Source organism: Lonchura striata, chromosome 2 (genome assembly GCF_050655825.1).
Source record: "Lonchura striata isolate lonStrDom1 chromosome 2, ASM5065582v1, whole genome shotgun sequence".
NCBI lineage: Eukaryota > Metazoa > Chordata > Aves > Passeriformes > Estrildidae > Lonchura > Lonchura striata.
The window spans coordinates 147,572,694-147,595,108 of NC_140704.1; the positions used below are offsets into that span (position 1 = coordinate 147,572,694).

The following is a 22,415-nucleotide window of genomic DNA, read 5'->3' on the forward strand; positions in this document are numbered from 1 at the left end:
TTTTTGTAAAACAATAGGCAGAAGACCTGCTAGATGTCTGGAGCTATAACACAGGTATAAGTTGAAGAGAGCAATAAAAAAGATGATTATGAGAAAATTACAGGCTAAAGATTTGACTGAGAACACAAGTAAATTGACCCTGAGTAAGCTTAGATAGACTACTGAAAAAGGCAGGGTAGTTGGCTCTGCCAACCACTGCACTCCTTCTGTACTTTTCAATCTGTTAGGATTAACTAAATCTATAGCAGAGACAGCAGCAAGTAAGATGTATCCACAAATGAGACAGTATGGAAGGTTCCAGCATTTTTAGGAATATTTTGAAAAGTTATCAAATGAAAAATCTGGACATGAATTATTATGATGTGTGGAGAACTTTAAAACCTTTCCATATCCTCTCCTCCAACTATTGTACTCATAAAGTTATTTTTAGCCAGTATGTCCACTGAAAACCATGAGCAAGAGTGATGTGCCTTATGTAAATAACTTTAAAATTCCCTCCTCACCCCAACACAAGTTCAGTGGATGGCTTCCTGACCACTGTGGCTCCTCAGGAACACCACAGAATTCTGCCACCCAGAACTTCACTAGGCAATGAAACAGAGGACTACAGGGAAGGGGTTTTCTTAAAAATAAAACAAGCTTTGGAAAGACAGATTCATCTGTATGTCCCAAAGGATGAAAACTTATGAAACTTAAAAATTGTCTGCCTCCTTCTAAAATGCAGATCCACCTGCTATCCAATCCCTGTAGACTCCATGTCCTAGCAGGGGCTCATGCTATCTGACAGGGCTTTACAGCAGCACAGGGACAAAGATCAGATTGTTTTCTGACAGAAGGTAAGCTTAAATTTAAATACCGATTCAGTGCTTTTGTTACTCTTGCTGTTTAGGGAGCTTAGTGAAAAAAGTAACATTGTGTTTTCACATAGTCTTAAACATAAGATATTCAAATGAACTTTCTAAACAAAAACACACATCTGACATGTAAGGCTGGGTAAACTTCAATGTAAGAGATATACTCTATTACTACTCATCCAAAAGACGAGAAAATTTCTACAGGTTTATGTTTTCCTACACAAAGAAATTTGACTGTTTCAAAATTCAGATGTGTCAACAGTGTCTTATGGAAGTGGAGAGTCTCTGCTTCATTTTCTTTTAAAGAATCTGAGAGCTGGAAGAGGGGAGATAACAAGCAGCAGGACAGTTTAAAATGAACTCTAAGTGCATCTGAAAATGACGCATCTACAGCAACCTTTCAACACTGATGATTTGTCCTATACATTTGTCGCTTTTCCCCCCAACTTTTAACACAGGCATGTATACAACAGAAGTTTCTAATTTCACAGTATTGAGTGGGCATCAACCAAAGCTCCACTCCAGCATCACTCACAGACTGTAGAATTTCAGGCAGAGAAGCATAGTGACTTTAATGTAACAGCAGTTCCATTCAACCTGACTTACCCTGATCTGACGTTTACCCTTAATCTGACGTTTTCCACTTTGATGAAGCAGTTAATGTTACATTAGAAGGCAATTTTATTATATAAAAATATTATTTCATTGTGATATAAATAAGGATTTCTTTGCATAACCTCTGACATGAAAACACATGAAAACTCAATGCCTCAATTCTTTCCTAATAGCTTTGGTGTTGTGTTGATAACTTGGTTTAGGAACAGCTAGAAAAATGCCCAACATTAGAAACCAAAATGAATACTTAGAATGAAATAGGAACATAAATATTACCCTTCCTGGAGAAAAAGACAATTTTCTCATTAAGTCTGTATGAGAGCTCCACTATATACTGACAAAGAAATAAAGTTCATTAAAATCTGTTGAAAGCTGACAACATACTAAGCAGTGTGTACAGATACCAGACACAATCTCATTAACCTTCTTCAGGAAATGGGGTGCATTATTAATTTCCAAGTCTTGCAACTTCATGACAAAAAAAGAAGTTATCCTAGGTCAGGAAGGAACATCTAAGCCAGTACCTTGTGTTTGCAATGAACAATCCATAGCAGACTGTGAGACTGAGCATGTAAAAGGGATGGGAGAGTGGAAGGAAAAGTAGAATATTGTAATGCCAACAATCAGGCTGACACAGTAAAGTTACAAAGAATATAGCTGAGTACCCAGGGAAATATGGATTATAAAATCTCATGTGAAAAATGCAAACCTTGGCAAAATCGCTTTGCCTCATGATGGGAAACAAACCTGTTTAAGAGAGAGCCAAGTGATCCATTTGGAAGTTGGCAGTACGTAACAAAGATTGATGAAACAGTAGTGCTTAAGCACAGCATCTGAACCATGATGCCCACGCTGTCCTGTCCCTTTTACTCTTTCACATATTGGTGAGAGCATCTCTGCATTTTGAATTACCAGGTGACAAATGAAGTACTGCTAACAAAAGGGGGCATCAGCATAACTGCTGAAGTGTCCAACTGTACTGTAACCCTCATCACAACTAAAGATTTCTCTAACAAGTGTACTGTAAAAACACAATTTGTCAATTTCTAAAGTAAACATGTAAAAAGGAATGAAAGGTTTCTTTGTCCTAAGAAGTAGATCTGCACAAATTATAATATAGCAAAGAGTTTTGTTCCATAAATATATCCTCTAAACTTGAAGATATCTAAGTCAAACCATCACAATCCACTGCAGCTGTAAGTTTCATAAAATTAAGTGACTTTAATTTAGCATAGTAGTTTATTCCTCACCCATTCATGTTCAGTGTTATGAATGAGTCAATTACAAAGTGCCCCCAGGTCTTTTAAGTTTAGAACATGCATTGTACCACACTACTGCATCAATAAGAAGAACACTCTGAAACACTGCAATGTCCTTAGTTAAAGGAAGGGCAACAGTGTTAAAATCACTGCTTGCAAGTGTAGCTTGGAGAGAGACTTACCTTTGCCAGCATTTCTAGGAGGAAGAGGAGGAGCATCAGACGTTGGAGAGGTGGGTGAGTCTGTGCTTGCAGAAGCAAAGATCTGGTTGGTAAAGGCTCCGTAGGAGAGTCTTTGCTTGTCTCTGGGAGTGCTAAATGAAGGGTGAGTCAGTTTGTCTTGGGGAGAAATGCTTGAGGAGTGACAAAAGCTTTGGGGTCTTGGAGATCTTTCCTTTTTTATAGGACTAGGCTGTGAATAGAAAAACAAGATACAGCTGTCTAAACACTAATTATAGTTAGTAAGCTTGGAAAATAGCATACCAGAACATAATTTAGTGAACATGAGCCTAGTTTTTTTTCTTTGTTTGACAAAAAATCCCCATTTCTCCCTTTTTCAGCAATTCAACCTGAAAGGCTCTCTCTTCTAAATGAAAATTAAGATTGTACCATCAGCAAATCATCATGAACACAAAATTAGATTTAATGTTAAAGCAGGAAATACACACTAATAATATACTAAATAAAATGCCAATAAAAGCCTGGCAAGTTTTAGAATGTAAGAGTAATTTTCAGGGAATAGAGCATGTTACTCAGACTAGACAATTATCCTCAAGTATAAAATCTATTACTCCACTGATGCCTAGTAGAAATGAAAAAACTCTTCTGACAGATCAGATTTATTTGGTCCCTGAACTAGCAATATAATCCATGATACAGCTCTTTTTAAACACATCTAATTGCTCTTTGAAGAAATTTTACACATTAGCTTTTGGCTGCTGTACGTTAATGGGTGCATATGGAGCATGATCCGTTTCCCTGCAGCTCTGGTTCAGGTTATTATCTTCAGCACAGCATCCCTCATCCTCCAGAGGCTCCTCACACAGATGATTATTTTGTTCTCTACTGTCCTTGAGGACATGCAAATTACTTTGGTTTCTGAATTTTTCAGTCCCAAGTGTCACAGAAAATGAGAAGTTGTCCACATTTCTTTCAGCGGCACTCATATAAAACAGGAGAGGTGTATTTGCATTTATTGCAGAAATAGAGCACACAGTAATTAACTGACTTGCTAAAGTAGGACACTGAGGCTAATTTTTCACATACTCTAGGATGGCAATTATTCTATGCCCCCAAGTTTTGCCTTTCTATTACTTCAAGTTTTTTTTTTTTTAAACAAGAATAAATAGCATAGCATGGTTTATGAAGAATAGAGTTTTTCATTCAATAACTAGGTTTTTAATGAATTTACAGAAAAAATAAGTATGTAAGCTTTGGATTTCCTCCAGTTAAAATTTAACAGCCCAGAATCCTGAAGAGGATGAAGCAACAAAGCAGTCCAGATTTGCTGATTTATATTATACTGTATGTCCTGTCAAAGTCAAACTTCTGAAACAGCCCATAATAACTAGGTTGACAAAGTATATTCAAAAAGCACTTAGGCAGTCTTTAACACAGGCCTCAAAATTAGGTTCCCCCCCTCCCCGCGCCAAAATATCTGTAAGAAAATAAAAGGCTAAAGGGGATCTCTAATTCCCATTTATTTCCAGGGAGCAGAGATGTTAACTGTTTTTGTGCCAAGCTGTATCAGTGATTCACACTCACCTTATCGTCCAAGTCATCGTCACTCTCATCAATTTCTTCCTGCCGAAGATTCCATTCATACTCCACATGCACGTGTGGGTTTAGCTTTCCTGCCTTGGCTTGAGAAAGCTGAAAGAAATAAAAAGCCTTACTAAAATACTTTTGGTGTTAATTAAGTTAATTTTGTAATGGCAAGAAATAAATTGGATTTTTTAGAAGTTTAAAATTATTCCATACTGAAAACAAAAACAAAGCAATTTCAGGGCAACCATGCAAACATCCTTCATTTATGTGAGGTACAGAAAAACAGCTAAAAGGCAAAAAGGAAAGATTTTCTCAAAACGGGCAGGAGACACCATGTTTGAAAATCATTTGAAAAGATGACACGAAGAAAAGGCATATGCACAAAAGCAGAATTTATCTGGAGTCCTTCTTTCCAAAAAGGAAAGGCAAAACCTATTTATAAATTTTGGTACATACAGCTGCGGCCCCATCAAAATCACAATCCTTGTACTCAAATCAAATGAAAAGATATTTACGTTTTATTTAGCTATTTCACCTCTCTCTCTTCCTGGATGAGGCCAATATGTCTTAAGCACAAAATTCCTCGACTTCGCCAGCCGAAATAAAGTATTTCACATTTTTATAAACTACCTCAATGATCAGCAAAAAAACGAATAGAGCAGTTAATGGTTATTCTGAGGAGATAAATTCTCCTTTTCAGTGTCTAGATCTTCCATCATTATTTAGTCCTTATCATGCTTTAAAATGTAGTCTACTTGATAGTAGTTGATTCAGGAGTGCCTTTAACCATCTTCCTGAAATAAAATTTGGAATAAAGACAGTATTTCCAATCTGTTATGTAAGTATTCATGAGCCCACTTGAGCCGAAACTAAATTTAATTACACAGTTAAGACTCCAGTTATGCAACAGAAATAAGTTTGGTACAGCTAAATTTCACAGTGCAAGCACCTAGTTACTTATCTTGTACTTTTTTACTGCCCAAGGCAAATAGTGTGTTCATTCATGTTTCTTTTTCACTCTTAACTCATTGCTGCTTTGGAAAAAATTGCAGAAATAATTTTCCTCTTGAAAAGAAAAAAAAAAAAAAAAAAAAAAGCCTAAATGTTCTATGAGAGTTAAGTGAAATAATCACTGAGGTATTCATGGAATTTGGATCACTATTACTATTAACTGCTAGATAAGCTCACTGATAACATCCATATGACTCTTTGTTCTGTAACACAGCCAGTTGGTCCACATTAATGGCAGATGTAAGTTTTTAAAAGGGATACCATAAAGAAAAAAAGCAATCCAGCCCAATTGTGTGCTGCAGAGGTGATCTGCCTGATCCATTGACAGAATACTCAAACCACTGGAAACAGCACCTACATACACAGCAGACATGGCATTAACTGGGAAGCCAGTCCCACCTTATCAACAACACCACAATGCTGATGTACATCCCCAAAAATATGTAGTTTTTTTCAAATTTGTGAAGGACAATGTCTTTTGATTATTCAACAATTAATTCATGATAAGAACTTTCAACTGGCACAGGAAAAGTATTAAAATTACCAGCTGCAGAGCAGAAGTAGATATCCTCAGATCACCAAAATTAGGAAAAAGAATAAACAGAAATAAGTGGGAAATGTTTTGTAAATTCTCCTGGTTTTGTCTTGAATGTGAAACTGCCACAATACTTAGATTTTTTTAATACTTTGACAGTAATTAAATTCACTTGCCTAGTAAATGCATGCTGGTGGCACCTTAGAGGGCCAAGAACAAACAAACTGGTTGGTCAGATGTAAAATCCTTATTCCTGGCTAAAGCTTCAGAGGAGTACCTGCGAAAATCCTTAACACCTTTATTTCTTGAACATCAATAATATTTTTGAGTGGTGTCTGTTAACATCCCTCACACATTCTCAAAATTCCAGGAGGTTTTTGATTCGATTATGTTCAATAGAGGGACAAAGTGCCACAGAAGCTGGTGTACTACAACTTCTGATACAACAACTTCCAGACATTACACTTAAGCTTCTTCCTCCTTTCAGTAGAGTATGTTGTTTCAATTCTCCTTATAAAAAAGACTTGCACCATTTCTGAACTATCTGTCCTGTTAAATAATCTGAAAAAAGCCATCGCAGGAAAAGACAAACAAAGATCCTGACCTAAAAGGTCTTGACAGTTTTAATATTACAGGGGTTGTTCAGTACTCCTGGTATAGAAGTTTAAGAAGAACTTTTGAAGCGATGAAGCCCAAATCTCCTTGAATGATGTATTTATTGACACATCTGACCCTCCAGTATTAAAGGTCTTCAAATACACTGGTTAAAATAACTAGTACTGCCACTAGAAAGTAGATCTTTTTCTTAAACTGTTACAAAGAAAATTACTGTTGTGTTTTAGGTAAGAAAATAGTCATCTGTGGTAGGGCCTTCAGATCAACACACAGCCAGCTGACAGCAATACCACGTGAGATGCAGTGGTAATGATATATTAAATATATCACATTTTTAAAGAAGCAAATATTCCCCCTTGCCTTTGCCACCCAGGCTTGGTTCTTACCAGTTCCTCACACTGGACAGCTTTCAGTCTTTTGGCTGTGTCCAGAGCCGTCTCTCCAGCTTGGTTTACTACAAAATTAACAAAACAAAAAAGAGCAATTCTTTGTGATGTCTTGAGAAACAATTTATTGAATTTCATTACTTATAGCACAGTAACTTCTAAAAGTGCTCAAAAATGTCTGTTTACTCTATAGCAGCTGCAGCTCTTAAAGATTCCACTCTAAGTGCTCATGCACTTCATGTATCATCAGGCTCTTTGTGAACAGCAGATCTGCTGCAACAGTTCCCAAATCCCTTCTAACCATCCTTGCAGAGAACACAAAGAAATGCAGTCACCTCAGTCGCACTCAATGCCTTTGCCAATAAACTCTTACCTGAATAAGCAGGAGAAGCAAGCAGGCAGGATAAAGCAGCTCAAAAAAAGAAAACTAATTCTATGACTTAAAAAAAAAAGAAGTAAATGTTGATCAAAGCAGATTTTACTTAGAGGCTTGAAGCCTTAATTTGAAGACATTTGAACAAGAATAAATTTAAAACTTTCTAGTTTTGTCTTTATCAAAGCTGTAAAATGGTTTACAATTTAAAATAACACCTGGTAAGAAAGAAGTTGATATCTTGATATCTGAGTCTGATGGGATGTCCTCAGGCACAGCATCTAATGGAATCCTTCCTAGATGCTCAGCAAGTCTCAGTAAACAAAAACAACTCTCACATCCAATGTGGATAAACCCTAGGTAAAATGCACTCTCACAGTACATCAGTAAATGCTGTGGAGCTGGAACAGAGAATGCTCCACAGCACATCCAGATTGTAAAGTATTTCTGTGATCAGGAACTTGAAAATTATCAAACTGAGATCTATAATGTCAGTGTGAAATATTACACAGAGAATGCCAGTTAGGAATCCTAGAATTTACAAAGCAGTCTTCTAGAAAGGCCTGTGACTTTGAAAGAATTCAGATCCCTAGAAGAAGGATTTATTTATGGAAAGATCTATCAGAGATGGTTCAATATGAAAAGGAATGAAAATATAATACTTCTTATGTGCAGTTAACACCTAGATAGCTTAAGGACTACATAAATTCCAAACTTTCAACTTTTAAGTATACACCTGATATTTCAAGGTCATTTGAGATCACTCAAAAGAATCAACAAAAAAAGCACACCATCTTTCTCACCAAAAAAAAACCCCACAAGAAACAAGGCACCAAAAAGGTGTGAACACTCCTCTAGCATCTACCTAGGAGAAAGTTCAATGGAAGGGCCAATAAAGGACTTTAACTTGCTCAAATAGCTTTCCCATTATAACTGCCAAAAATGGTCATATTAAATTCTCTGACTTATGGTAATACTGGAACATATTCTAAAGGTCTATAAAAAGGCCAAGGAAACCAGTGACTTCTGCCACTAAACTATGAACTTCAGTTTATACAACAGTTCTTTACCAGGCAGTGGAGGAAAGTAATGGTGATGAAGAAAAAGGGAGAAATAAAATCCAGTTTGCATCAGTTGTTAAAAAAACTTCTCTCCTATACCACAAACTGACTGAATGGAAATGTTTTATAGATATAGATATATATATAGACCACATTTAACTCCTGGGCCTAAGAAGCTGGATTCATGGGATACTTTCCTAACTCAGGAAAAATGGGATCAGCTTTTTCAGCTGCCTTTCAGCTTCTCTTTGCACCTACCTGTGTGTGGGACAGGTGTAACACTTGCTGCACCTGTATCAGTTCATTTGTTACAATGGCATACCAAAAGTTTAACTGAAAATAGAATCTCTGTTTGCTCACAGTTAGGATAATCTCTTGTTCTCTGGCTGGTCTCCCTTCCCTAATCAGTGGCAGTGTTGGCTGGGGTGTGCTGGATGAAACCACAGCACCCGCTGCCATTGACATCAACAGAAGAATTAAATGCATAAAGCCCATGTACCTTAGAGTGGAATTAAACATTTGAAGCATTATAAAATACAAGTTCTAGAATAAACAATAAACCTAAATTCCAGGCAGTTTAAAATAGGTCAGAAACAGAACTCTGAACTCTGCTTAGGGTTTGCCATTAGTATTTCATATTAGAAATGTTTGTCACTATTATCTTCTAAGAACTCAGTTTCTTAACTGAATGTTTCCTTTAGGCTTTTTGTGAAAAGGTCTTCATCTTTCTAACAGTTTTATTTTAGAAGTTTACTTACCACAGAGAAATAAAACAGTGGCTAAAATAATGGGAAGAAATTTTAGAAAATCTGTATTTCCTGGTTTTAAAGACTGTAAAGAATGAACTTACCTAGATCAATAGTTGGCTTCCCCCTCAAAAGCAATTTCAAACACTCAGGCTTATTATATATACTGCAGTAGTGTAGAACTGTATTACCCAATGCTGTTTGTTTGTCCAGGTTTCCACTAAAAAAAAAAATACAAAAAAACCCAAATATTCAAGAAGAGTATAGTATCTGTGGTATTCATTTCAGATCTATCATCCATATAAATAAAAACTTTACTGGACAAATATGACGACAAAAAAAATTAAATCAAACATTACTTTCAAAGACTATGAAGAATTCTTCCAAGGACACTGGAAATACCTAAGCTGTGATTGAAAAGGACTGAAAACCTACAGATGTTCATTCAAAAAACTAAAGATGTGAAACTCAGAGACTCAGACCTCTCCAAGGTCATGCCAGTTGCCACTTCACTGCAATTCTTTTTTCAAACATGCTAAATTAGCCCAACAGAAATATCTGAATAATTCTGATACAGTTAAAATAGGTTAATAAATCCCATGCAGTCAAGGAACAATCAAGAGGGCAGCTGTGAGAATGAATGTAAGGACAACACACCAAGCTAGGGTAAAACCAGATGTGCAAAGGGGCTCACAGGGCTTTTAAAAAACTTTCTTTAGTTTTAAGTTCTAAACCCAGGCTTTTCAAAAACTCCTACTGACATTTTGGGAACAATAAAATATTTTCATAAACCAGAAAAGCAAAGCTCAGGAGATGACAGCTTTTCCCACTGTTACCCATACTGGGCAGAGCTCACAGGGTTGTAAAGATGCTCCTAAAATTGAGACTGCCACAAAAACCCACACAGCAGACAGAAATACACACAAGGTTACAGCTGTCTGAAGAAACCATGAAGCTTTATAACTAAAAAAAATAAACTAAATAATCATCCAAAATAAAAAAAAAATCCTTTAATAAGGCTGAAAATAGTAATTTGGACTTCTAAAACATTTTTCAAATGATGATCTCAAACAGTTTGAAAATACTGGAATGTTATTTTTCATTTGTTACTTTAATAACACTCTCCTATAATGAGCACTCACACTTTTCATTAAGGTTTTTTACTTCTATGAACACAGCCTTTGACAACAAAGAAGAACTCAGCCAATAAACTAGATGTTGAAAATTACTAATTAAGAAATTTATGTTCCCAGTAGCTTTAATACAGTTTATTAACTTCTGTAACACCTTTTTCAAAGTCAATCTAGCATCTGTTCATAATTTTCTGAGAAAAAGCCTTGTTTTCTACTCTTACAGTTCCTTTGCACGTGTCCTGAATTTGGAACATTTACCTGCCATCCCTCCTGTACCTGAACTATTTGTTTGTATGGCTTCATGTCATCATGTGCTCTAAATCAATGTTCTCTCATGCACTACAGACTTTTTCCTTTCATCCTATTTTTATGTAACTGCTTTCAATGTTTTTAATCTACACATCTTTCCTTTTGTCAACTGATCAGGAGCACAAAGGTCAACTCAAAGGAACTAAACTATTCTCTTTTGAAATTTATCTAAGGAGAAAGATAAATGATGAGCAAACACTGTCCAAGGCACTGCCAGGATAACTCTGAACATCCACAACTGTCATGCACAATTTAATGAAAAGTTAGCAATCCATACCAGTTTTGTACAAGGAAGTCAACCAGATGGAGAGAGGTTTGGTCAGCAGTCCGGACTGCTAAGTGAAGTGCTGTTTCACCTGGCTCCTAAACACATGTAAAGAGAAGTTAGATTTCAGTCTTATTTCTGCAAAGCTTGTGTAGCAGACCTATGAGATATATCTCACTCACTCTTTACAAGTCTTTCAAAAGAAAAATATTAGGGAATTATGATGAAAATGATCTTTTTTAATTTCTGAAAGACACCATGTGCTTCAAAGGAAATGACAATACATTTTCTGAGATCTCAGCTTTCCTACACTCAATTTTCACTTTTCCCAGCTGGATGGAAAAATCCTGAGAAGCCTTTAACCATTTTATCTACCAGTAACTGAAAGGGATCCTGTCAAGGAATACTGAGTATGTTTGCAGTACTTGTTGCTTTACAACAGCCTGGTGAGCACCAAGCAAAGTCACATTATTCTATGCACCAAGCACAGTCCCACATACATTAAAACTCCTACAGATTTGCAGTGAAGGTCAGGTAGACCAACCTCTCCACCTAAGCAGGGCCACTGAGGACTGGTTGCCCAAGACCACATCCAGATGGCTTTGGAATATCTCCAAGGGCAGAAACTCCGTATTCCTGGGCAACCTGTGCCAGTGTTTGGTCATTCTCCCAACACAAAAAGGTTTCCTGATGTTCAGAGGGCACCTCCTGTGGCCCAGTCTGTGCCATTGCCACTGGCACCACTGGGCTCCCTCTTTCCTCCCTGCAGGTATTTCCATACAATGATGAGATGCCCCTGAGCCTCCTCACAGCTCAACAGTCCCAGATCTCTGAGCCTTTCCAGGTGCTCCAGACTCTCAGACACGTTGTGGCCCTTCACTGCGTTCTCTCCAGCATGCCCAAGTACTCTTGTTGTGGGGAGCCCAGACCTGGGCACAGCACTGCAGCTGTGGCCTCAACAGTGCTGAGTGGAGGGAAGGATCACTGCCCTCCATGTGCTGGCAATGTGTCCCCTCCTGCCTGGAATGCCACTGTCACCTCTGGCACAAGGGCACCCTGCTGGCCCAGGTTCACCTTGGTGACCATCAGGACCCCCAGGTCTCTTTAGGCAGAGCTGAGTGGTTTTCAGCACAAAGCTGGTGCCTGGGGCATTTCCCCCATAAACAGGGTTTCTCCTTTTACTTGAATTCAATGATGCTTTATTTTCTATACATATCATATGCATTAATGCATTGAAATAGAAACAGAAATGCTGCTTATTTCCATTTAAAAGTTACACAAGAAGTTAATCTAAATTTATATTTCATTAACTCCTATTGATCATAAAGAACAATTAAAAAAGCACATCACAGTATATATACCTAGAATTAAAGTCCTAATTTAAAAAATATTATTTTATTAAACATCAGAAAATTTACTCTGATAGTAAAGAGGAGAATGCTGCTATAAATGCCCTAACTGCAAACTACATTTCAGCTGTTGCTCATACCTTTCTAGATATCACAGCCTGTAATAGCTGGGAAGACTGAGGAGCTAATTCTGTGGAAACTGCTGTGGATGACAAATACAGAAAGCTGGCCTTGCAGTCAAAGAATTTGTAATGTGTTTCCATGATAAGCACTCTGTGATAGCTCAAATGCTGAGACTATACTGAACTTACTCCTTTCACTGAACACAGGCACTGTGTCCTTTCCAACTTAGCTATTTTCACACAACTTGTTGAATACATCCTCTGATACATCTCCAGGTTGGGAGAAAACATTGCTCAGCAAGTGGGTACAAGGCATCAATTATCTATTATAAATAAAAACAGGCTACTTTGCTCATGATTAACATTTATCCATGGATAACTGAGGTCAACCTGGACTGATTTTTCCAAAAAGCTGTTACTGATTTCAGAAGGAAGATCAAGTACTCAGAACTTGATATACAAACGCACATAAAAGAACCTTCCAGGTTCCAGTACCAAATTGTGTTTCTGTAAATGTCTCATCAGTCATCAGATTTATTCTTTCCTTGTCTACAGAGACTTGCCGACATTCAGTAATGTGTTCCTTCAGCCACTACTTTCAAAGCAGGCATGATACTGTATGTGGTACCAGGTGACCCTGGGTTATCAAGTCTGTTCTTTGGGACTTTTCTAAAAGAGACACACTGCAGAACAGGTGCTTTTCAATGCACTGTAGTGGCACTGAAACAGTGTATGATATCACTATTGCATTTCACACTCCTTTAGTACAATTGATGACACAAGATAAAGTGTTCTTTTCCCTCCCCACAAAGATGCTACATTAAGGAAAGGAAGAAAAAACTCATCATTTTCATATGTTATTTATTTTGTTTTATCATCTAAAGTAGCAGCCCCATATCCTGGGCATTTTACAAATACACATGATTTAAAATAGTAATTGTTTACCTGATAAGCTTACCTGTCCAGGCTCCAGCAGTGGCTCCATTAGCTCTACCCCCTCTGCATAGACTTGAATTAGTGCAAGTAAATCCCTGGATTTGACAGCCTCAAGTAATTCACTCAGTTTAGCTGCTGCAGATGCACAAGTCTTCCTAGAGAACTTATGATCTACATATTTAGCAGTGATAAATTCTTTACGTGCAGTCCTGTGGGGTGTGAAAATAGAGCTTGCTTTAGAAATTTTTAGAAAAATAGGTCAATGATTATAATTTAAAATCACCTTGTCTAATGTGGAAGCTGAGAAAGAAAAAAGAAAACTATCTGATAAAAAGTGTGTTATTTATTGTTCTACTGCATGCCTTTCTTGCAAACAAGCCCCAAATATGGAACATTGTAAATTTTATCTGGTCTTCTTGTTATATACAAAAATTACTCTGACTGTGGGGACTAAGACCAAAGAAAAAGCAGAGCTAGTGCCATTTAGTCCACCGTGTTTATCATCTGAGGGTTTACTACATAACTCAAAACCATTGAAAAGTTGAATAATGCACCTTGAAACCCAAACTAAGAGTTTTCTACACAGGGAAGCTGAGGTAGTTAAAATGTGACTATGTGACTGGAGACTGAACTTCTATGAAGCTCCACAGTGTGAATAAAAACCTCCAATCCTGCCATCCATGCTTGCCCCTGGCTTGGTTACTGTTTAAGACACTTTACATCACAGATATATTCCAGAGAAAATTTAGAGAGTTTAAACATTCAGTACTTACATATCACTTGATGGACTGGGTTTAGGTGAAGGACTAGGTAAATTCCCTTCCATAATATCATTAAAACTAGTATTTCCTACATTCTTGGCCAGCTGCGATAAGAAAAAGAATAAATGAAGGTGAAGACTTTTGGGGTCTAACAGCAACCTAACACCAGGACTATTAATGTGCATTTTCCACACTATTAATAAAAGATGGAAAAAACAGGACTGAAAAATTAAAGCCCAATGATTATATGCTGATACAGAGCAATTAAAAAGAAAGGAAATGCTTCTCTTTATGCCAGAACTAGTATAATAGACTTCACAGATACAGAATTATTTGCATTTCAAGACAATCTACTTCCAACATGAAACCAGAATGAGGAACCAGCAGCATGAACAGTGAAATGGTGCTGGTACACTGATCAGGAAGCTGCTTTGGGAAAGAAACTCAGTCTTACTGAAGATTGTGCTTAGTAACATTTGATTTAGATTACTAGTAACTTTGCAAATAAGCTCAATATTTTATGAAGAGAGAAAGTGGTAATGTTGAACTTATACCCAAATCCAGTTCTGCCTTATACCGTCTCTCAATTTTCCTATACAAAATTTCTGTAACAAGTGTCTTCTGTCAGGCCAAACACAGCTAGGGAGATAAAACTACTGCAATTGTTTATTTTTTGACTTGTTTATTTTTTTTCTTTTTGTAGTCTCACATCTGATTCCTTTCGTAACTTCAATATTACATTATTTCATCCATTAAATTAAAATTTCTACAATATTTTTCTTTTGGAATTAGCAACAATCATTTACCCTTGCCAAGTGAAATTAGCTTCATGTTTTAAATCACATGAGCTTTTAGACTACCGTGATTTGGGGTCAAGATCAGCTATTGAGAGCAAAATTCTGATGGCACTAATTACAATGGATGTCAAAATGAGAAGTGACAAGAGCATCAATAATATATAACTGTGCACCTGTAAAATATCTACAGAAATATGAAGAAGAAATTCTGCAAAAACACATTCCTTGAAAAAGATTAACGGTAATTTGTGTATTTTGATATATGTCAACATTTGACTAAAAAACTCCAATATAAATTAAAGAAGCTTACCAAGAGTTCAGATGTTCCTAATTTGTCTAATTCCAAAGACTGGATTCGAGAAATATGGACACCCATTTCTCTGTGTATTCCGGAACACTCAATGCAGGTTAAAATGCCCAAATTAGTCGACAGCCATGTTGGATCTGCACAATTGGAAAACAAAGTATTTTATCAAAGTTCAAGAAAAGGTTTGTAATGGTGGTAAGAGATGTATTCTGAAATGATTCCTTATTTAATGTTTCAAACAATGAAAACAAACTAAGAACATTCTGTACTTTTCTCCAAACTCTGGTGCAAATTTAACCACAAATTGCTACCAATGGAATGTAGTTTTTCAGATTTAGGAACAGACCCAAAGGCACTGAATTGAGACTTATTCATTCATACTGAATTAACATATTTCAATACATTTCATATTTGCTTTCTGTACAAATTACTTCCTGTTTTTAAAAGTAACAGATCTCCTAAATTTGACAACCTCTGAAGTTTTAAAATGTACTTTTTAAACTTTAAATAGTCCTTCATAAAAGATTAATCATAGTGCTTTCCAGTATGTAAAACAGCAGCATGTTGTAGAAAATTTGAGGAATGCTGGCTAGACCAGGAAAAAAAAATCACTTAAAAAATGCTGTCATGGAGGAGATCTGCATGTAGTATTAGGATAGATTTCATACTACAAATGCTACATGAGAAGCATGACCAGTTTTTAAGGAAAAGAAAAAGCTTCAGATATACTTTGTGCACAAATTAATCACTTCCTTGACTTTAAATAGTAACTGCTGAAGCATTAAGCCAAGAGTTTTAAAGCAGCAAGCTGGAGTACAGATGTGAAGCTTAAAACTTTACTACAAATTAAAAGATGAATGAGAACTATAATCTGAAGTTTCTATAGCTTTACATAATGAAATAATTGAATGAACAGATTCCAGGATTTGACATAATTATATCCCAGTTTGTAATTTTATCTAGCTACTTCAAATTTGAATCAGTTCTGCATCAGCAAGCATCTGCAAGATAGACACAATCTACTCAGTTCCAAATGAGCATCACCTTCTTGAAGTGTCCCTTTGACAAGAAAGCTGCAGCAGCTGCCAGCTCCCACACCAGCTCAGTCATACCGTGACCTGCTGCCCCTTCTAAAGCTCTGAGTGCCACAAAACTGACCTGTAACTCTGTACTTCTGAAGATATTATCTGATAGGATTTCAACTCTGGGTCTCATTCTTTGCACAAGACTACTTATTCCACCTCTGAAAACGATGCTGCAATTCCAGTGGTCTCATGCCAAGATAAAGCCTCAGAGCAAGATCCTGGCCAGGTCAATTTTTCCACAATCATTGTCTAAATATTACTCACTTCTACTTAGTAGCATGCACAGGATCAGTGATGCCAAGCAACTTCCATTCAAGTGCAACAAGCATCTAGACACAGTGCAACAAGAACAGTTCAAACTCCAGAGGGGCTTGAACTGCTGGAAGTAAGCACAGACAACACACAAAAATATTTTAGTGAATTAAACGGAACTAATGTAGGAAAGTCATATTTGTTCTTTTAAAAACAGGTTGAAGACTGAGAAACATCACTTAGAAAATGAGTTTGCACTCTACAAACACTTCCTTGAAGAAATTACTTTGCTCCCAACAAGAAGTTGATGACATGAACAAATGGAGATACCTGGTGAGCCACAATCACAACAGACTTCATTCCCGGGTAATCTCTGTATGTCATCAATAATGGCTTTTGTCAGATCCTCTAAACTGTTTTCACCTGTGCTCTGCTCTCCACGGAATGCCATATTTAATGCTTCTTCTTTGCTGTTAGTCAATACTGATATCCATCTAGCACAAGAAAAAGACCTTAATGAAGATCTGCATTTGCAAATACATGTTGATCTATAAACTGTAGAAATCTTGCCAGAAACAAAATATTAGTGGAACTACAGAGAAGGACTGTATTGTGAGAATGAGAGAGGGGGAAAATGAGGAGGGGGAAAAATGAGAGACAAAAAGGAATGATTTGAGAAAAGACAAGTAAGAATGAGAAGAGAGAAACAGTCTTAATTCTGACATCCCTTTGGTGAACAATTTTAAAGCCAAGTTCTCAGGTTTCTCAAATAAGCAGAAGTTGTGGAAGACAAAAGGGGCAATTAAGCTCCTGTAAATTTAACTGCTTTAAAAGGTGACCAAAATCTTCCTAAAGTCTCCTTCCTGGAGAAAATGATAACCCCTACTTTCTCCAGTGTGCATCTCTCTCTTCACAGAGGAAACAGCAAGCACCCTGGTGCATGTGTTGATGTCTAGTTTCCTTTTAAATGCAGGTCTCTGTGCACTTATCAGAGTCAGACTGGAAAACCCAAATTAATGACAACTGCCACGGCAACCAAGGGGGGAAGGATAACAGGAAAGTAACGATACCAATAGCCAACATAAAACTCTAGGAGCAATAGTTGAGTGCAACAAAACAAGACTCTTTAATGGTATTTCCTCCCCTCCCAATCACTCTGCAAGTTGTTGTTTATACATAATGTTTTAATTTAAAACAAACAAAACTCCTTCTCAGCAGCTCCTGTGTTCCATGTGGAAGTAAAGAGGGCAAAGCAGTTCCACTAGGGACCAAGCGCATTGCAGATGCAGTGTGGCCAATTTAGAAAAAATATCAAGTTAAAAAGAAATCCTCACAGGTAAAGTGATTTTAGATCTACTGCAATTTTTTTTTTTTTATGCAGAAATGTTGTAAATGGGCAGTGTGCTCAATGCATTTCATGTTTCCAATATTCTGCAATCATCAGTCTTCTGAAATACGCAGAAATGATTATGGTCATCTAAACAAACAAACAAAGAAAACTTCAGATTGAAATTCATAATTTCTCACTGCAATAACAAGAAAAAGATTAGCTTTAAAGGATTTCAGAGGGAAATGGGCATTCCATATTATATACTTCATGCACATATTTTTTTTTATTTTTATGTGCATAAAATAATCTAGTAAGTAGTGCTTAAAATGCTTGAAAAAAATCAACTTAGGAGCAAAAGAGAAATTGAAAGTCTTGAACGCAAATTTGCTCCAAAGTTTACATGCTGAAAACAATGAAAGTACATTAATCTTTCTCATTACATGAGAAGAACCCACACTAGAGGGCATTCTTCTGCAATTTTAATGATGAAATTCAATGTTATTAAAAAAATAAGAGGCAATGGTGTCTTGTTTCTAATATTATAACAATGTTTGGTTAGATACACAGAGTAAGATAATTAAACTCAGACAAACAACATTTATTCTGACATTTGTTGATAATTTCTTTTAGAGTTACAACTTAATTAATTTGTTAAAAAGGCAGAATTTGAATAAAACTCAACTGAGCAGTAACAATTACAAAATTATTAGATGCAATTAGATGCAAACACAACAAAACTGAGCCAGCTGTTAGTTTGATAGACTTCCTTATTACAAGTACCTAAACTGTCAGAGCAATCATTGTTTTGGTTGTGTTTGCTCATGGAGAAGGAATCCCCTGTCCAGGACTGTCACTGGGGCACCTGTGGGTAAGAGCAAGAGGCACCACAGTGGCAGCTCTTCCCTCACAAGCACAAGGACAGACATCTCTGAATGACTGGTGCTGCTTATCAAGAAGTGCCCAGTTGGTTACCAGGCCTTCCTGGCAGGCTGCACACTCAAAAACTCAGTAAATATGCAATGTTAATTAAATATTAATAGTTTACAAAATTCATTCTAACTGCTCTTCTCTTTTTCTTGTCTGTATTAGTCTTTTTTATTCTTCCTTTCTTAAAAAAAGACCCAAAAAACCCCCAAAGTATTTGCTCTATTTCACAATACTGCCAGTGCCAAATGAATAGTCAAAAACCTTCTGGTAATACTTTGCAATGTTCTTTCAAATACTTTAAAAAATAATCAAGTCTCACAGAATTGCTTTGTCTTCTTGTTCTAGGACAAGAGGAAATGACCTCAAGTTGTCCTAGCAGACATTTAGATTGAATATTAGGAGGAAAATTCTTCAAAGATGGGTTTGTTTTTAAGCATTGCAACAGGCTCCCTGGGGAAGTGGTTGGGCCACCATCCCTGGAGAGCTCTAAGAGATGTGTGGATGGGGGACCTGGGGACATGGCTTAGTTGTGGGCTTGGCAGTGTTTGATTAATGGTTGGACTCACAGACATTAGAGGTCTTTTCCAACCTAAACTAGTCTACAATACTGTTCTAGCTAACACAATAAATAGGTGGTCCAGTAATCTGTTAACCTTGTTTGTCTGAATATCAGAGATTTCTTACCATCCTTTTAAGGCATTTTGCTTGCTGGAGGTTCACAGTTTTGAAAAACAAGGTTCAACAAAAATCTGGTATCCTAGGTGCCTCTTCAGGAAACAGGTGTTTGTTAATCTTTCATGGACCAGACTTCACCCACATTTCTCTTACTTTGCTTCAGTATTTTCAAGTCAATATAAAACCCTCCCCGAAAAATAACCAGTTTAATAGTTTTGGGTTTTTTTTTCATTTTGCAGTAAAAATGTAACTGTCTCTTCTGATAATCGCTATTGCACCACTGTCGTTCCCAGGTAAATGCCTAATCAGAACAAGAATTGCAAAACATTTTTCAAATATTGATATGTAACTTTTTTTGTATGGAAGAAGCATCAGATAGTATCAATGCCTTAAAACTCAGTCTTTCCAAGGTTAAAAACATCTGAGGGCTGCTGTTATAAACTAGAAACAGATGTCTAGTTCTTCACAGAAAACTTTCTAAATCTAGCTTTGTTTATAATTCAGGCATCTTTTCCTGCAGGTAAGGATATGCTGTTAACCTTGAAAAACAGGGTAGAAAAGAGCCCAAAGCTCATCACCAGAGTATGTTTGGCCCTATCCACAATTATTAAAAAAAAAACCCAAAAAACCAGAAAGCACCATAATTGTATTTGTCAAAAAAATCAGGCCACTTTTCCTATATTCTACACATAAATATATATTTACACGCACGTACAGAAACACACTACCCATATGCCACTTCCCCCTAACAACTGTGTTTTATCTACTAGAGAAACTAACTGAGAACTTAAAGACTGTCAATTAGTAATTAAAGGCCAAGAAACAGCTGCCTGGATAAAAATCAAGACAGGCACTGGCCTGAAGGAAATGTTTGAAGGGAAGCAGAAATAAATCTGCAACAGAAAGTAACAGTGCTCTTTATGCATGTTTTTTAAAAAATGTCCTTGTAAAAATTATTATTATTTAATTTGAGGAGCTACTTATGGAAGCAGTGTAAAACAATTACTAGGAAAATGTATGCAAGACCAGTTAAACTAGAACAAAAATAAATACACCTTGCTTTTTTCTCTGTTTAGATATGAGTCTATAATGAAGGTGATTTGAAAATCTATTTACACATTTTCAATTGGTTCACAAAGTAAAAAGGACAAAACAGAGGCAGCAGTAAAGCTGTGTGGGCAAAACACAAGAGAAAAGTGTCAAGACAGATCACACCAGAAGGAAATGGAAACAAGAGGATGACAACTCTGAGGAGTAACATCAAGTAGTTCCTGCAGAACCCCCTTGAATACTAAGTTTGGAAGTCCACAGACTTCCAACAGGGTGCTGTTCCCATGGCACCTTAGATAATAAAGCTTTTTAGAACTGCACCAGAAAAACAGAACATTTGGTTGTATTGTAGTTTCTCTTCAGCACAATTACTGCACTCATTCTGGTTCCTTAAGGGGGGCAGAGGGAGGTGCTGAATTCCTCTCTCTGGTGACCAGAAACAGGACATGAGGAAATGGAATGAAGCTGCATCAGGGGAGGTTCAGATGGGACACCTGGAAAAGGTTCTTCACTGAGAGGGTGGCTGGCCACTGGACAGCTCCCCAGGGAAATGGTCAAGAACCCTGTGAGTGGTAAAGGAGCATCTGCACAATACCCTTAGTAACATGATTTAGTTGCAGGCAGTCATGGGAGGAGGAGGGAGTTGGACTCAATGATCCTTAAGGGTCCCTTCCAACTTGAGATATTCTAGGGTTCTCTATGCCAAAGCAAGTAATTTTCTCAACCACTTGACTTTAGAGTGATAGACAAAATTTCAGTGCTTCTAATAGAAAACAAAACCAGCCAGGCATTTCAGAACAGTTCAACAGACAGCCTGCCAAACTAAATTTATTTGCCTTTCAGAAGAAGGATACTACTAATTTATTCTTCCCCTACCCCCAAACAAATCACTTCACCTGTTAAACCAACTAATAGAGTAAAAATTAATTCATGGCAGAGTACCAAAAACTTATGAATCATAAGAAATAACTGTATTTTCTTCTTGACTAAGAAAATGACTGGAATAATTAAGTTCCAGGATGAGTGCAGTAATCATGACTAGCAAGTCAGCTTTGCACTGTAAGGGCCAACATAAAGCTATGGAAGCCCTGAAGGAAATAGCTGCACAACAAATAACTCTCCAGCACTTTTATTTCACCCATGACTCCCAAATTTGAGCTGTCAATGCCACTGCCACCCAACACGACCAAACAAGTGAAACATCCTACAAATGTCCCCTTAACCTTTAAAATAGGAGAAACACAGTCTTCCACTAGAATGTGGATATTAAAGAAGGAGGTAGCCTTTGCTGTCCTCTTCAGTAGTAACTTTATTCCTTGCACTTTTGGGTGTTGAGCATTAGACAGCACACACAATACACATCTGGTGACACAGGAAATAAAAACAGTGGTACATGGTTCTCAGGAAGTAATTCTGATGCAGTAGGAAGAAAGATTGTTTGAAAGGAAACAATCTAATTGGAAACATGCATTAATGAAGCAAGTTCCTGGATGCTGAAGTACACAAATCTCAGAGATGTGCTTTGCCATTTATTTCTAGGCCTACAGAAAAAAAAAAATGCACTGCCTGTAGATATTTTCTATGTGTCATATGGAGATCTTTTATCTATCTATTATGTTTACTTTCAAGGAAAAGGTATGATCAAGAGGAAAAGAAGTAACTACAGAACAGAGTTGACAGGGAAGATTTAGAAAAATTGAAAAATATTTCATTTGAATCCTAATAATCTGATCTACAATATCATCCCTAGCACTTCACACAAACCAGGTATTGGTAGGATAAAAAAATCTAAATGGGGTTTTGGTTAGTTGGGTTTGGTTTAGTTTTGGTTTTAATGTTACTAGGCTTTAAAATAGCTCTGCAGTGTGACACAAAATAGTTTACATTTACAGATTC

General features: G+C 36.8%; 1 protein-coding gene across 9 annotated transcripts in view; it reads right to left on the bottom strand.

Moving 5' to 3' along the window:
- Positions 1-22,415, bottom strand: part of ASAP1 (ArfGAP with SH3 domain, ankyrin repeat and PH domain 1) — a 151,203-nt gene that overhangs the window by 23,657 nt on the left and 105,131 nt on the right. For all 9 annotated transcript variants that reach the window (XM_085572569.1, XM_085572568.1, XM_085572567.1 and 6 more), the window contains 9 exons: positions 16,868-17,031; positions 15,204-15,337; positions 14,109-14,200; positions 13,358-13,544; positions 10,941-11,026; positions 9,326-9,441; positions 7,042-7,109; positions 4,492-4,599; positions 2,911-3,139 (listed from right to left, as the gene is read on the bottom strand). In XM_085572569.1, the coding sequence (XP_085428695.1) occupies positions 2,911-3,139; positions 4,492-4,599; positions 7,042-7,109; positions 9,326-9,441; positions 10,941-11,026; positions 13,358-13,544; positions 14,109-14,200; positions 15,204-15,337; positions 16,868-17,031 (1,184 nt within the window). The remainder of the gene's footprint in view (positions 1-2,910; positions 3,140-4,491; positions 4,600-7,041; positions 7,110-9,325; positions 9,442-10,940; positions 11,027-13,357; positions 13,545-14,108; positions 14,201-15,203; positions 15,338-16,867; positions 17,032-22,415) is intronic.